We start from the raw sequence: 12546 nt of genomic DNA on the forward strand, positions 1-12546 counted from the left end.
TTCAAATTAAGTCCGAATTGAAGAATATTAGGCTTCGCGTTTAAATAAATTATTATTAAGTAAAAAGTCTTTTTTTTTTAATTATCGTGCAAATGATAACAATAATATTGACACTAGAACTACCGATAGTTAACACGAAGCTATTTCTACCAACAGCAGCGAAAATGGCTGGTCTTTAAAAAATACGTAATAATAGAATATTTGTATATTTATTGATTTATTACTTTCTTACAGAAGCAATTCCACGTTATGTAGTACATTTTTGGTATTATCAATCTATCTGAGACCATGATCCCTAAACGACGATTGACACATTTATAAAATTGTAGAACCAGGCATTTTGATTGGTATGGTAGTTCTAGTGTTAACGGTATAGGGTAATGATATTTATTGAGCACATAAAAAGATACTGTGCCCAAATTCAATTACTCTATTGTAAATAATTACAATAAGCGGAGACTGTTTACAATAATTGAAACTTTTACGAACGAAGCAAACATATAAGGATTGTTTATGAAATTAGCTAGCCCGTCAATTTGATTGGTTTCGTAGAGATAGGTATACTGCATACAAATTTCAAAAATTAGAAAGCTTAGGAAAAAATAATCGTGTGTATAAATTCTTTGAATGAAATGATTAATTTACGATTTAAATGAAATGATTTATCAAATTATTAATTTACAAAATTGTTCAAGTTAATGCTATGGTTTTTGGGCTATTTCATTTCGAAGTTTGAAATCCGTCAAATTGACGGGTCCTGTAAACCTAGTGTTAATTGTGTTTTGCCTGGAGGTTGTACTGTATTTGAACTTTTTACCGTTTAGAAGAATACTTTGGAAATAAGAGATGGCCATTCTTCGTTATCTTTCGAATATCTTGTCTATCGTTCAGGATAAATTTATTGTCTCTTTTGTGTGTAAAAGGTACAAAATTATATGTATTTTTATACCTAATAAATCGTAATAAATATTTTAATTTATATGAATACAAGCATCGCAACCTTTAATTTAAGAAAAATTTGCACGATGAAATGTGAATCTTGATAGAGAAATTTCTATACATTCAAACGTGAAATAGCATTATATACTGTCTTCTTCCATTGAACTCATTTTTGGGGAAAATTGTACCAATGCGTTTGTACTAAGTTTCCGTCGCGTATCTTATTTTACTTTAACCGATATTTTCTTTCGAATTTTTCATTTTTGAATTCTTCACAAGTCATTTCGTTATCCGTGTTACATTGAATATAACATACACAGATATAGTATTAGGTTGTCCGAAATGTTTTTTTTCTTTTATAAAGAAATAATAGACGCGCAATGTGTTTTGTTTTATATTAGTTTATTGAATTATGCACGAACATAATAATAGAAATAGAACGAAATGGATCACACCTAATTCAATAAAATGATATAAAACAGAAATTGTTGTTCATCTATTATCACCTTGTGAAACGAAAGAAACTTTTCGGATAACCTAATATCGTTGAATTGTATATAATTTTCCTATATAAATTTATTAGTCTTGTTATCTTAATCTGTTTCTTTTCGATTTATAAAAAGCTTCCACTATCTCAGATCTTTTTATTACCATCGGTATACTCATTTAATATTACATACAATATTATGTTATAATATAATCTTACTTACTACTAATCTAATTAACTAATCTAATTACTACGATCCGATTAAAAGTACGAAATAGATAATATGATTTCACCTTTCAATTTTATACCACTTTATCCGTGTAGAATACCTAAAAATACAAAACAGACAATGCGATTTTATCTCTGTGAATTTCATGCTTTATTCCTGTAACAAAATTAACTTCGACACCCTCGGTTCGAAACGCTCTAGTTCCCTTTAATTATTCGTTGTTTGTGTATACCTTACGAATTCGTCTCAGAGACGAGATAAAGAAAAGAGCGATAAAAAGAGAAGGGAAAAAAAGAAAAATGGGCGGAAGAAATATCGTCGTTGACGGATGGCGGTATAGTAAGAGATGAGATCGGCCCAGACGAAACTTTGGCAGGCTGCCAAAGATGAAAATGGAAGCATATCTCGTCTTTCTGTGGCCGAACTGCCGGGTCGACGAACCCAGCCACACCGATCTCTCTAGTTTCTACGCCACCTTTCTCTCTCTCTTTCTCCATTTTCACAAGGGGTTAAGTCCTCTATCCTCTCTCCCTTTCTCTCTCTCTCTTTCTCTTTCTCTTTCTCTCTCTTCTCGATTTTGCCCGCGAGCTCGCATTTAGATTTAGAAGCATCCCTGGCCGCTCCGGAAATCCGTCGTCGCTTTCATTCCGACTGCTTCTTCACAAATGCCGCTTCAATGATTTATTCACGCCGCCAATGATCCATCTTGTCGACGAACGAAATTGCTCGAACAATACGACAAGTGTGAGGCTGTATTTTGACAGCTCAAATTTTCGTTATTAGCAGCGGCTGAAAATTTCGGATCACTTTTCCAGCTGTATCTATATTGAATCACCTGTTTATCGTGTTATTAATTTGAAGTTAACGCTGGTACGAATATGATAATGAATAATTTCATTTTCTTTACTTTGATAAATGTTTGATGGAGTTTGAGGAGCTGACTGGAGTCTAAGCTGATTCCGAGCCTCTATCGAAATTCCTGGGTTCTATGGAATTTTTAGTAATTGAATAGCAAGCTGTTTATATGCAACTCTTTTCCACTACAAATTTCTTTATTTTTATACGCAACAAAGATCGAGGAATTTCTAGTAATCGAATAGGAAGCTTTTTATATGCAACTCTTTTCTACCAGAAAATCTTTTATTTTTATACACAACAAGGATCAAGGATAACTTATAATTAGAATAACGTGATAATTAAAAAGGATAATTTATAATTAGAATAACGTGAACATTGAAATTGGTAATCATTTTTTATTATTTACCTTTTTTTACTAGAAAGACGACAAATGTAAATACGTTGTGTAAGCCTCTACCGATCAAACTCGATTTCGCGAAAGCTGATTCAAACAGGATCAATGAAAAGTGTATATTATCAACGAAGAAATTGTACAACGTGATAAAATTCTTTTTCGTTACGAAATAAAATAAAAGTTTCTCTCTACTGAAATTAACTCGAAATGACAGATCATCTGATAAATTCAGATAAATCCTGATAAATCCAGGAGAAAAGTTAATAAAATTCTTCAAATAAGAAATTATCTATGTGAAATGTCGTTTCACGTTTAACGCGATAAAATGACGTACATAGCCGATATTGAACTTTCACCATACAAATTGCTAACGTACATACTTGCACATCAAATATTCCACTTACTACTTTTTGTCCATTCAGAAAGTAGTAACAATGGCGACCGAAAGTTAACGGCGCGTGCGGTTTCAATCTGTGCTTTTTATTATTCTACAATGGAATTCGCAATATTTCTAGCGGTATTGTTGTACCTAATTTCAAGGCGAGAAAGACGAAGTATAATTACAGGCGTGTACCGTAAACGTAATTGAGGTTCTACCAGTGTCGGTGAATAAGCACAAGAGACACTATCGTAAATCCTTTTGTATCTGCGTCCTCGACCGCATAACACGTCTTTCGTTGCTCTTCCAGCGTTTAAACCTTTCGCATATCGACGGATCTATCCTTTGCTTCTGTTTAAACTATCCTGTTCAACATTGTATTTAATTGAAATTAATTATAGATTATTATTGTGTTAAGTTTAATCGTGATCTCTCGTGTTATACTAATCGAGGTTGCTATGTATAATTAAAATGGAAATATGGATATAACGTATAATTAGAGAGGAGTAGGGTTCGTTAACGAAATTTTTTCCCATAAGTTTGTACGCTTTCATTTCAATCGACGCAAATGGTGCGTCATAGTGCGTTTGAATTATCCAATTGCAAGTTGCGGTAGTGATGCGATTGTTGTAAATAAATAACTTAGAAAGGCAAAACAGTAATGGACGGTATATTGGAACAATCATTGTGCCTTAATATAATAAATTTTATTATAAAAAAAGGGGAGTTTTAGAAATCGAGTAGATACGTATGTACTTTCTCATCTGACACGTCTACATTTTAATTAATAATTTTATGCTAATTTAAGTAAATCACGTTATATTTAAGTATGAGAAGAAATTAAGTTTTCCATCGTCTTCGTGCATAAAAAAAGAGATTGCTAAAATCAGAGTGACTTTTTCCGATTTAATAAATAAAAATATAAATCCATATAAATATCAATCCATATAAATTGTTAGTTGATCGCTGGTACCTGAATGATACGAAACGTTCAATGGTTGTACATAAAAAATGTATATAAAATAGGATATTAAATTTTATTGATTCGAAATTCTATTGATACGAAACTAAAAGATATATTCTTCAGTTAAGAAAAAAAAAGGAATCTGCGAACTACGATATTACATAAATCTTCGATCGCTAAAAATACTATTAACAGAAACAATTTCCACTTTGTAAAACGCAACGTGCAAACGTGATGCAACAGTGTGGAAACCTCGCGCGTGTAATTGATTCAAAGTTCACGAACCCAGCGAATCGCAACGAAACGGAAAAACGAATATAATTGACGATGAAAAAGTTCGGAAATTTAAAAATCTCTGCGTTTTGAAACATAATCTCCACGGACGAAGACGATGTAACGCTTGAACTTGAGCAAGAAAAAGATCTGCACGTGGGCGGCGCGGCTAGAATTCTTCTGAGAGAGCGGCGATCGCGCGTAAACGAAGGATTTAGAGTGACGCGGCGACGATTCGCTACAAATAAACCGCTGGCACAGACAGTGATATGATGTCACCACCGAACGAGTACCAATGTCGTTTGCGCGTAATAAAATTTCGCGCCTAGACTCGTGTAGATCGCTGATATGTACCTACCAGGCTCTATTTGCTGGAATCTTCTGTTGCTTCACCACGAAGGAACACCTCGTTGAAACGTACGTTTCAATCGTTGAACGTAGCACGTGGCTTTAACAATATTTTACAATTACAATTTCAATAAAATTAAAAATGATTTATTTTCAAAATGTTTGACAAACAGAGGATTGTTTATGTGATAAAGCAAGAATCGTTCATGTTGAAAATATTCTGGAAATAAACAATTTTCTGTACATTCGTAGAGGCTCAAGTGGCAGTTTTTTATTATATCTATATACCGGATGGTCTAGAAATCTTCACAATTTTTCAGGCGCTTCCGATAGCCGGACAAGAAAGAAAAAAAAAAAGGTTTCGAACGAATATTAAGCAACTTTCAACCATCTACGCATCGTGGTATTAAGAACTTCAAAGAAAAGCTAAAATCTCCTTTATTTTTTAAAATGGAATACGTTTCTTTTTTTATACACCATTAGATGCATTTTTTAATTCTCCAGAAAAAGTATCCAGATATTTGGATGGAAAATTGATTAATTTAAGAGACATTTCAACGTTAATTTTGTAAAACTTATGACTCATGAAAGACAAGAAAAACATAAAAGCAGAAAAATTCTGTGTCGTCCTTGTTTTTTCGTACGAAGTTTTACATCATCAAAGTTAAAATAACTTTTAAATTAATCATTTTTCCATGTGTATAAATATTTTTTTTTAAATATAGAATACATGTATATATTTTTTATATGCATGTACAATACAATTTTTAAATTGTCTTAGTTTATAGACTATACACATTTTATTTACGTTTTATTATATTTTTATTCGTATTCTCACCGGACATATTACGAAAAATGGGATAATAGTAAATATTTATTTAAGTTTGCAATTTCTTCAGGAAGATGTGTATTTTGCTTAGGTTAGGTGCTGTGCATGCACATTTGTAAAAGTGTTGCGTATTCTATACGACAGGCAGTTTCCTTTCATATTTTAACATATGCATGCATTGATGAACTTTAGTCATAGAGCTATGTAAATAACGTACATATGTAATGCAGGTAATTCTTCCACGCACGACGTTACCTATTTTCAAGTAATTACATCTTTGACCAACATGAACGTGCGACTGTAATTCTTTTCGTTTCGTAATTTCCTTCGCTGATCATCATTAAATTACAGAAGTGCATTTAATGGAAAGTTGTAAGTATAAAAATCAATGTACATGTATATCATTTAGATTTTATTCCTTCGGTTATGTCAAATATTTTACAATATTCTCAATTATTCTTTAATAATATAATATTATAAGTATAAATGTAATTAAAGAAACAGTACAATTTGAAATTATATTCATATGTCTTAGATATATTAAATGTAAAATTGATTTTACTAGAATATAGATTTACACCAACTCATTATCTATCGATAACACAAAGACGCGATTTAAATACAATTTTGAAATATAATTTTCGCAAAATTATAATTTTTTATCTTCATAAAATTTGCCAATATCGTAACACAGAACGATATTACGATATTAAAAAACGAAGCCCGAAACTGTAGCAGCGTTTCTTCATCTTTAACAATTTCTGTTCGACACGAGCCTCGAAGTTTATTTTTCGTTGTCTATTTTTAATGCACCTATTATTTGTCAATATCACAAACCAGCAGCTATTTTTTTTTTTTTTTGAAATCTAAATTTTGCATTCAGCGATGAAATGTCATCGTTTATTCTAGACGGTTTGTCAATGCGTCATCATCGAATTAGAACTGTCTCTATTCGTTGATATATGTTCGACGTGCTGAGAAAGTGTTACGATTACCGATCGTTTGTTCGATGGGTGATCCATTCGATTTGCACTTCGATCGATCCTACGTAACGCGTTCACGTAAATCTGTGTGATTAATCTCAAGTGAATGATTGTCAGTACTCGCATGGTCTATGATAGCTCATTTTCATAAGATTACGATTCGAAAGACGCACACAAGTGGCGAAACGTTAGTGGGATGTAATTTACAGATTTGAAATTCGTAATTTCCTATGTTGATTGATTGATTGATTGATCGATCGATGATGTATCACTCCTCTGCTAATGACTTATACTAGCGGGATTTTTAATTCGCACATTTGTATAGACAGTTTACTGTTAAAATTACATAGAATGGTTTTAAATTGATTTGCACAGATTACAGAAATTAAAATAAACAGGAAAATGTAAAAACAGTTCGAAATTTCTAATGTATTTCCTATGGAAAATTCATTGGAAATATCATTATCTGTATAATAGAATATATTACTTTTAGCGGTAGAATCATTCCATTTTAATATTAAAGAAAAGTTTCAGGATAATACCAAGGAGCTAAAAAATCCTAATTATGAAATTTCTAGAGTTTCATATCGTAAACAAAGAAAGAAGAACCTGGTAGGCTCTTTTGTCATATTTTCACTTGTCAGAACAAAATAGAACGTACCTTCTATCTCCATAAATAGACCCATTTGCATATGGACAGATATATGCTAGAACGAAGAACCCCAGTCATTGAGATAACGAAGTCGTATAATTTCATTCACGAGACGAGAATTATCGCCTAACTTTTCCCTCTGAATATTTTCAAAAATATCTCGTCCCCCTTATACCAATATTATACATGCGACTTAATGGATTGTGTAGAAGCAACTCACACTCGAATATAAAATAATCAGATAATTTTAGAAATGATGAATCAAGTTTATAATACAATCTACGTTGATGTGTTGCCTATATTTGTTATATTCAATGTTATTTTACAATTTACAACGTATATTACATTCTAATTCAATAGTTCAAAATAGAACAAAAGGGAAAGATAAACATTCAGTGCACCTCTTTATACAAAAATGAGAATTTTCACATTCATAATGTTGGCATAAGGAAGATGATAGATATAAATAGCTTTAAAACGTTCGATGGCTAATCGGTGTTTATATCGATTTTCGTAGAGTTAACGCTATTTAGAATTACATATCGGAGTAATCAAGACGATAAATTTACAATTTTACATAAAAATTTGTTACATTTACAACGATGCGTTTTTGGAGATTTAAGTAATCCAATGTTTTCGTTTACTTTTTACTGTGATTTTTCTGGTATGTAAAATTGGTAAAAATTCATAGAAATTTGGATAATCTGCAGATTCTCTTCGTACATTCTCCATTTTAATTTCCTTCGCGGAGTCGTTAGAAATTCTAACGTTGATTACGCCGTTATCTGTTCGTTCGTTAATCCATCGTTGCGTTTACGTGCATACAAACATTGTTGGCTATTTTCACAATCTCATGCGCAAATTTACGATCCTTGGAGATTCAGCAGAGAAGATCGATTTTACCGTGCATGCTGGCTTGTTCTGGCAGCGAAAAAATTGGGTCGATGGTATTTCAGATTATTGTATAAACAAACGTGGCTGAAATGGTTTCTCAATGCTCGTTTACGTTTCGTCTCGAAAACGACTTGAAATAGATTCAGAGAACAAAAGGAAGATTCTTTGGTCTGTTGATATACGTCACGCGAATTGTTTTACGATTCTCTTCGCACTTTCTCGCAAGTTAATCTAGCGCAGAATGTTTACTATTACGCAATGAATTTGTATCTTCATTCACGCTTTAGCTTTCTGTTATATATATATTTTTTGAGAAAGTATATGTTTGTTTTATTTCTGTATTAATGAAATTTTGTGAGTTGAAAGCGAAATCGAAGCAAAGACGCTATACCTAAAACTAAGTACAATTCGTTCGAATATACAGTGTCATATTTTTTTTATCGCCATCACATTTGAATACAAAAGACAGATAATACAGGCTATACGATCCTATGTAACATATATACAGGGTGGTTGGTAACTGGTGGTACAAGCGGAAAGGGGATGATTCTACACGAAAAAAGAAGTCGAAAATATTGAATAAAAATTTTTTTTTTAATTTTTCCATCGAGACAACGATCTACAGTGAGATCCGTTATAACGAGACGTGATAAAGTGCACGCGTACCGAACGACAATTCAAAGTCGATTTTCTCGAAAACAAAGCCTCGAACGAAAAATTTTTATTCTATATTTTCGACTTCTTTTTTCGCGTAGAATCACCCCCTTTCCGCTTGTACCACCAGTTACCAACTATCCTGTATAATATAATATATAATAGCTTGTTTACGTTTTCGGCCCAAAATTCTCGAACGTAAATCGTAGGTTAAGGGGTTAGTAACATAAAATTTCAATTCTTTCATGTGATAGATCATCATCTTACGATATAAGTATATTAACGATATACAAATTATCATCAATCGTTAAAATTATCAAATATAATAGAAACTATATGAACCTGAAACGATCGATTGGAAACAAAAAGCATGATCCTCGTAGAGTTTCAACGAGGTCGTTCTACGGCTCAATGAAATCTTGTTCCCATTTTCCGAGTGCATCTGACGACTAGCCAGTTTTCAGGTGATCTCTTGTGAGATTTCCTAAAATGGTAGTGACGACTCGTTTAGTACTACGCGTCTCGAGGTATGATCATTACCTTATACGAACTTCACAACAGTGAATTGCTAACAAATTATTTATTTTTAATTGCTAACATATTATTTATCGGTATATAACGTATGTGTCTCTTATTATTGAAATTGACTATCGAACATAACACTTCTTGTCCTTCTGTTTGTCTTTCATCTAGAGCGGAGAATGGCTGAGATTAAAAGTTCTGGAGGTTCAACCAGAACTAACGAAGCTCGGTGCCACGGTGGAGGAGGCTACCGAGCTTTCGAATGCACACGACGAAGTTTTGCTTCGATTACAGGTAAATAAAATACATCTGATTAGTACAAATTCATTTTTTCTTCACTTTGTATATCGATATTTCCCTTATAATTTATTTATTATCGACATTAAAATCGTTGCCAAAATTACGAAGATAAGAAAATTACGGAAGCATAGTAAAATAACGAAGAAGAAAAAGTTATGAAGAGAGACTCGATGTATATATTAGGTCGTCCGGAAAGTTTCTTTCATTTTATAAAAAAATAACGGATGCACGACATTTTTCGTTTTATATTATTTTATCGAATTACGTATGATCCATTTTGTTCTATCAAGATAAAGATCACAACGTTTGACAGATTAGGTTTCATGTTTGTATAAAGATGCGTCCTTGTAAAAGACGTGTCTGTAAAAAAAAGATACTTTTCGGACAACCTAATATTTTATTTGATGCTGCATATTTTGTACTTTTGAAATATTACTGCTATCTTTTTAATTTCTTATTTCTTATTTAAATACTGTGTATTGGAGAAAATTAAAATTATACGATTTTCACGTATATTGTTCTTTCGTTTCTGAAGTGTACCGTGATGTATTGTATATAGATTCGATTCTATTAAATACAAAACAGATATTTCAGAAAGATCTCAACGAATAAAATATAACGAATTTTTGATAAAAGAGCAAACAGAGCCCGGTAGAGGAATTGCTCCGGCAGGCTGATCAATTGATCTCGAACCAAAGGCCAAGAGCGGAAGTGTACGCCGCGATGGCGGAAACGTTGGGCCAAGCTTGGCGCGACGTGAACGAGCTTTTGGAACGTCGAAAACAGATCCTCGATTCTAACGTGTTGTTTCAATGGTTCGTAAAATTAGCTACTTCAAGAACTTGTTTATGCACGCAAGTCCTAGTTAATCTGCATATATTTATATACGAAATCTGACGTAGTCAGCTGGACTTTAAATAAAAAAAAAAAAAAAATAGTAGAATATCAGAAAACTTTTTGAGGATCAAAGATCGTCAATATAATACTTTTGGTGTGATATTGGCAGTTAAATCGATTCTAGTCTTTCTATAAATCTTTCGATTTTGTTTAAAAATCTGCCCTTCCTATATAAATGTAATTAAATTTAATAGAACGACAATTATTTTGGACAACACATCTTTTTCTAAATCTTTCGATTTTGTTTAAAAATCTGCCCTTCCTATATAAATGTAATTCAATTTAATAGAACGACAATTATTTTGGACAACGCATCTTTTTCTAAATCTTTCGATTTTATTGGAAAATAAGATAAAATCTTCCCTTGTTACACGAATGCAATGAAATCTAATAGAATGACAAATATTTTTGACGATCTATAGTCGAGCGGAGGAATGTCGAGAAAGTATGAAAGCTCTTGAGATGGCATGCAACGACACGTTGCTGCCGATCGAGATCGAGGCGGTAAAGAATTTCTTGTCGAAAATCCATGATCTTCGAAAGAACATGCTCGAGGCGTTGATGGGCGCGCTGCAAGAGGGAAAGAGTCTACTGGATCGGCTGAAGGAGATCGCGAACGAAGGCTCCCTGGATTCCAGACCGGATAGAATTAAGCTGGAAGCTGATCACGGTGAGCGGTTATAGTTAATGTTTTCTTTGGAAAAACGGTTAATTATATTCAATGTCACAGTTTTCTTCGCGCACTCCCTTTCGCTTTTAATCGATGACATAACTGTGGTGTGTTCCTTTCGCTCCGTTTCGGTATGCGTGCCCGTGTCCTTGAAACATCCAATCAATTATCTTACCACCATCGAACTTCCTTTTTTAGATAAGGCTCGTTAATATTACGATAATCTATATCTTTGTTTTAAAAGGAAAACAAAATCTAGAAACACCATCCAAAATCTCTGTATCTTTTGAAGATGTTCATCTTTCGTTGAATTGAAGTATTTTTCAAATTTTTAATTTTAGAGATATCCCTTTTGTTAATAATTGGAATTCTGGTACGGAGATTGCAGTTGTAACGTAAAAATATTTTCGAAATATTTTGGAAATATTTTGGAAATGTGTTTTTGGTATATGTTATAGGTAGGTGTATGTAGTAAGAGGAAATCGTTTTGTTTATTCTTTTACAGCGGTGTTGAAAGTCGAGAAATGGTTGGAAGAGCTTCACGACAGGAGACGGCTGATCGAAGCGTCGTTTCGTAGCCGAAAGACACAATTGGAGCAGTGCCTGGCTTTAGCTCTGTTAGCGACCGATCTACGTGATCTCGAAGAGATCTTAAACGACAGAATCGCTGCTTTGTCGAGCAGCTGCGATCAGCTGGGAGATTCCGCATCGAGCGCGGAATTGCTCCTGTTCGAACTGAAAAAGTTACAAGCTGAGGCTAAGGTACCACATGATTGTTATATCTTAAGTCTAACTGTTCTAACTATCTGATCTAATCTTCTTATCTTCTTTGTTATGTTCATCCTTAATTATTATATTTATTGGATATATTACCCTAAACGCGATAGAGAATTCTTAAACTAGAACTATAATTTTTTTTGTGACATTGCAAATAAATAAACTTTTCATAGCATTTTTAGGGTATTTATCTCTGTTATACATTGTTTTATTAGGTTGTCCGAGAAGTTTCTTCCATTTTATAAGGAAATAGTAGACGCACAATGTTTATTGAATTATGCACGAACATAATAATAGAAATATAGAAATAAATTGTTGTTCATCTATTGTCGCCTTATGAAACGAAAGAAACTTTTCGGACAACCTAATAATACATACTGAGTATTGAACGTATTATTATTTTATATTATATTATTGCATGTTTAGGAACAATGTCTATGATATTGCAAATGAAATTTTAAATTAACCTTTTACAGCATACTTTTTAATATTTGTTA

At 32.7% G+C, this 12546-nt stretch overlaps 1 protein-coding gene across 1 annotated transcript in view; it reads left to right on the forward strand.

The window, feature by feature from the left end:
- LOC117210299 (titin) overlaps positions 1 to 12546 on the forward strand; it is a 245115-nt gene that overhangs the window by 36739 nt on the left and 195830 nt on the right. The window contains exons 19-22 of the mRNA XM_033453195.1: positions 9577 to 9699; positions 10342 to 10520; positions 11025 to 11272; positions 11778 to 12034. Of these exons, the coding sequence (XP_033309086.1) occupies positions 9577 to 9699; positions 10342 to 10520; positions 11025 to 11272; positions 11778 to 12034 (807 nt within the window). The remainder of the gene's footprint in view (positions 1 to 9576; positions 9700 to 10341; positions 10521 to 11024; positions 11273 to 11777; positions 12035 to 12546) is intronic.

This window comes from Bombus bifarius, unplaced genomic scaffold, assembly GCF_011952205.1.
Source record: "Bombus bifarius isolate JDL3187 unplaced genomic scaffold, Bbif_JDL3187 scf7180000008199, whole genome shotgun sequence".
Taxonomy (NCBI): domain Eukaryota; kingdom Metazoa; phylum Arthropoda; class Insecta; order Hymenoptera; family Apidae; genus Bombus; species Bombus bifarius.